General features: G+C 36.3%; 1 protein-coding gene across 1 annotated transcript; it reads left to right on the plus strand.

Moving 5' to 3' along the window:
• The first annotated feature begins 1,822 nt into the window (after positions 1–1,822).
• Positions 1,823–4,060, plus strand: LOC131052445 (F-box protein At2g02240). The gene is made up of 3 exons (XM_057987119.2): positions 1,823–2,191; positions 2,272–2,396; positions 3,309–4,060. The coding sequence occupies exons 1-3, from the start codon at positions 1,943–1,945 to the stop codon at positions 3,736–3,738; spliced, it is 804 nt and encodes a 267-aa protein (XP_057843102.1). The 5' UTR covers positions 1,823–1,942; the 3' UTR covers positions 3,739–4,060.
• Positions 4,061–4,532: the final 472 nt, after the last annotated feature.

Consider the following 4,532-nt stretch of genomic DNA (forward strand, 5'->3'; position numbering starts at 1 on the left):
TCCAACAAATTTCAACCATTCATCTCACCAATTTTGTCATATATATTCCAAATTTCTCATTTTAAAAATAGAATTGAAAGCATTCATATGGAATTTTTAGCAAAATCCATGAGAACAACCACACCCATTTTCAATTTGAAATCAATCTTGAACAACCAAGAAATTGATTTTAAGATTGGAAATGAAATCAAAGAGGATTGAAATTCAAAATTTAATTACAACTCTTCTTATTCCACAAATTTAAGAGATTCTTCAACCAAAACACACACACGGATTTCTTTCAAATCAAAATAAGATTGCTTTAAAAAACAAACAAAAGAATTTAAACAAGAATCCAACCTCAATATGCAAAATCTTAGAAGTAGTTGAAGAAGAGCCCAACCTTCAACTTAGAAGATTTCTTCAAACAAAGATGTCCCCAAAAAATTTCAATCCAAACAAAAAACTCCCCCAATTTCATGAAAAACATAGGTTAAAAAGGAATTTTGATCTAAAAATCCATTTTAGGTTAAAATTATTTTTAACCAAATTAAATCATTTCCGATATTCAAAAATGCTTATCTCTCCCTCAATTAATTTTCTCAATTTTTAATTGAATCTAATATTTCCATTTTCAAAGTCAATGAGGGAAAAAAAGATTTTATTATTTTCCTATTTCCATTTAATATTTTTACAAAAATGCATATACATAGCTAATTTTCACAATTTTTATTTAAAATGCATATACTTATTTAATTCACCATTTTGAAAATAACATTTAATCAAACTTATTAGTAATATGAACTAAACAATTTTGATTTATTGATTAATCACACAAAGGGGTCCTATTTAATTTAATCCATTTTATTTACGAATGCATAATAAACACATTTAACTAATTAAACACTTTAAGATTTAATAGTTAATTTCACAAACGCATAACACGCAACTCAAGAAAACCAATTAAACTCATGACCCGCATACCAGACATGGGTAACTGACAGACGACTGACAATGCTCACTATTGAGCTTGGCTAGGGTTAAAATGTAGGGTCTTACGACTATCTCATCCACTTCCATCAGACTAATAAGGCACGCTCAGACATGTGAAGCTAGGTGGAGATGATACCTCGTACCTACATGGTACTTGTACCTGCAATTTCTTGCATCAATGAACCACACATGCATATATATACAAACACAATAGACATACCGGTGAAAGATAATCATGACGTTCGTTGTCTCACCGAAATGAGTGAAGGAAAATCATATCCTCGCACCCCACACAATCACAAACATGAAACATGTATCTAACACATCGCACACATAAAATAAATGTGTCAATCCATGTCAGTATTCCAATATAATAACATTAACCATCATTAAGAGAAATAATCCGTAAACAAGATTCAACGATACACATATTAAGCATAATACCTGAATATAACATCACAACATGGTATATCAACCATCCAAGTAAGCTACTAAAAAGTCAATCAAGGTTAAATTGGGTCTAAAAGAATCTGATTAGGACAAAGATACTACATACTAACACTTATACAATATTAGTGTGTTGTTTATGATTTGTTGACCTCTTATTTATTTGTTTTTTAATAACACCAACACCTCAGTACTGTTATAAACACACATTTTTTATCATTCCATATAGATATAAGAATCCAACTTCTCTTAAAAAAAAAAGAAAGATAAAAGGCCTTAATCACCAAGCACATGGAGTCTGAATTTGAAACTTTCACTTTTGAATTTTAAAATAACGACCCAACGAATTTAATTGGGCGATTGTAATAGTGACCTTATAATAACATGTTCAAGACCCCGAGGGAAACAAAAGTTAAAACGCCCTCACTGATCTAATTAGAAAGGAAATCTGTGTTGATCGAGATGCCTTGGCTCTCGGTCTAATTACTCTTCTGTGTTTGGGGCTAGTTATCAAAAGGAGAAAATGAAAGAGGTGCCAGAGAACTGTATATCTGAGATCCTGTCATTTACTACTCCTCGCGATGCCTGCAGACTCGCAGCAGTCTCCAAGGCTTTTAGATCTGCAGCTTCCTCAGACTCTCTCTGGGACAAATGGCTTCCTGCCCATTATGCCCAAATCCTCGCTAACTCTGTTTCTCCTATCACTTTCTCTCCGAAAAAACAACTCTACTTTCACCTGTGTCAGTCAATCTTTCTGAACGGAGGAACCCAGGTGGGTGCACAGATTTTATTGTTTTCCTGTTGGTATTATTCTCCTTTAAACTTTTCACACAATTCATTGCCAACGTGCAGAGATTTTGGCTACAAAGGCCAACTGGAAAAGTGTGTTATTTGTTATCTTCTAGAGAATTATCAATCGTCTGGGGTGATGATGAACGCTATTGGGGGTGGAGTCCTGGTGAAGTTGCGAATTCCAGGTAGATTCCTTTTGATTGATCTCATGATAGATAATTTTAGTGGCTCAGATATATTTCATTTTTCCAAGAAACATACTGGCAAGCTAAGAAGAAGAGAAGAAATTTTTAGACGAATGTTAATTTAAGAATTCAATATCCCAATTCTTAGTTGAAGGATTTTTAACTTACAATTTTTTGTGTCCCTTAAATTGCTATGTATGCACTGAAGGCACCGTAGGATACATACTCGGGGTTATAAAAGTTAAAATAAAATGAAACAAAAACTATTTCTGGAGTTCAGCTGCTATCTACCTGAAACTTTTAGGGTTGTATAGTTTATACGGTTTCTGCGCCCCGTAGATTAGTGAATTCTCTGTTGTTGGGTAAGACCTTTAGGGTTGTATAGTTTATAGGGTTTCTTGATTCCTCATTCAATTGGGTGCGATCCTTTAGTTATTGGGATCGTTGGCAACCGGTGCCAGCCCTTGCTGGAAAGCTTCTCCAGCAATCTTGAACAGCTAGCAATCCTAGAACTTTCTGTCAGCCTTAAAAATCTAAAATCAAAATTATGCGTGTCCCTCGAAGTCAATTATAGTTTAGCAACTTCTTGTTTTAAAACATCCTCAAAATAATTTCCTACTGGTTAGTGAGACCTCCCTAACCAGATGCCAATTGGGTTAGTGAGACCTCCTTGTGGAAGCCCCACCCAAGGACTTATCTCCATTTACCTATACATACTGTTCAAGGTTGGTAGCCCTGGCTTTGGCGGTGTAGTATAGCACGCCTCTCTTTCAGAAATTTGTTCTTTCTTGCAAAGCAATAGCCATTCTTCTCAATTTATGTTGCAAGGTGATGTGACTTTATCCTTAACTGACATTACATTTTTTCCCCGACGTCTGATAAAAGCCTTAAGGGTTAATGTTGTTTGTTCAGTTTCACGGAAGTGGCCGAAGTAAAGAAGGTTGCGTGGTTCGAGGTAAAGAGCAAATTTGACTGCAGGCTGTTGTCGCCAAATACAGACTACTCTTTGTCATTTCTGATTAAATTTGGACCCCGCCCTATTGGGTGGAATGTGCTTCCCCTGAAATTTTCTATTACAACTGTAGAAGGTGATGAAGTGAAATCAGGTCGGCTGTTAAGGGACAGGGAAGGAGCAAGCATAGATCCAAATTTGAAGATCGCTCCTTTGAATTATCAAAGTAATGGGTGGATAGAAGTTGTTGCAGGGGAATTTACTGTCAAAGCGTACACTGATTCTGAGGTGCCAAGATACGTGGAATTCAGTATGAAAGAGGTAGATTCTGGTCGTTGGAAATCTGGACTATTTTTTGATGGTGTTAGGATTCAACCCATATCAGCTTAGTGGTTTTGGTATGTATCAGTTTTTGTTGTCGGAGTGGTTTTGTGACATTTACAAAATTGGTGTGATGACGTTTCTAGAATAAGATTGTGTCAGAAAGCTGGTACTTGAGATTGACTGTACTTGAGATTAACTGCAGGCCTATAATTTTGAATAAGGCTCTGTAATATAACCCAAAATATATGAATATAGTTCCCCTCACCTTTGAAGGTAGATAATGTTTTCACCCTTCTTTCTCTCTGATATCTTTTAGGTTGTTGCCTACAGGGCAGCTCTTTTCTGCATGTAAGAATCTTCGCATAAGAATAGGAGCATTTTCACTGTACTTCATATATTTTGCAAGTTTTATATTCTTGAGGTCTTGAACACATGACCAAGAGCGAATAGAGCCTTGCCAATCTATCCACACCACTGTGCAATCTATATATGGTGGAATTTCTTTTGACGAAAATTTTGTTGCAAATTCTATGTCTTGTTTAAGCCACACTGTAAGGACAGTGGTGAAGTGCATTGTATTGTGAATAAATTAACAAGTACACATTCAATATGAACACTCAGTTTTGTAAATAGTTGATGTTGAGACATGGATCAGCTAGGATTCAAACCTAGGACCTCCCAACGCTGCTGGAGTGCTCTACCACTGAGCTACTGGCCCCTCTTGGACCAGTCTATCGTCGGTCCAGGTGTGGCTTATTTCCAACAGCAGCACCCCCCCTTAAGCCACACCTCTCGTGTGCTTGGGACTCCTAGCTTGGACCTGGCTCTGATACCATGTTGAGACATGGACCAGCTAGGAC

Source organism: Cryptomeria japonica, chromosome 4 (genome assembly GCF_030272615.1).
Source record: "Cryptomeria japonica chromosome 4, Sugi_1.0, whole genome shotgun sequence".
In the NCBI taxonomy this organism is placed as follows: Eukaryota; Viridiplantae; Streptophyta; class Pinopsida; order Cupressales; family Cupressaceae; genus Cryptomeria; species Cryptomeria japonica.

Coding starts and splice junctions, on each gene's coding strand:
- LOC131052445 (XM_057987119.2), top strand. CDS start 1,943: ATGAAAGAGGTGCCAGAGAACTGTATATCTGAGATCCTGTCATTTACT. Junction 2,192..2,271: donor TTCTGAACGGAGGAACCCAG/GTGGGTGCACAG, acceptor GCCAACGTGCAG/AGATTTTGGCTACAAAGGCC. Junction 2,397..3,308: donor GGTGAAGTTGCGAATTCCAG/GTAGATTCCTTT, acceptor TTGTTTGTTCAG/TTTCACGGAAGTGGCCGAAG.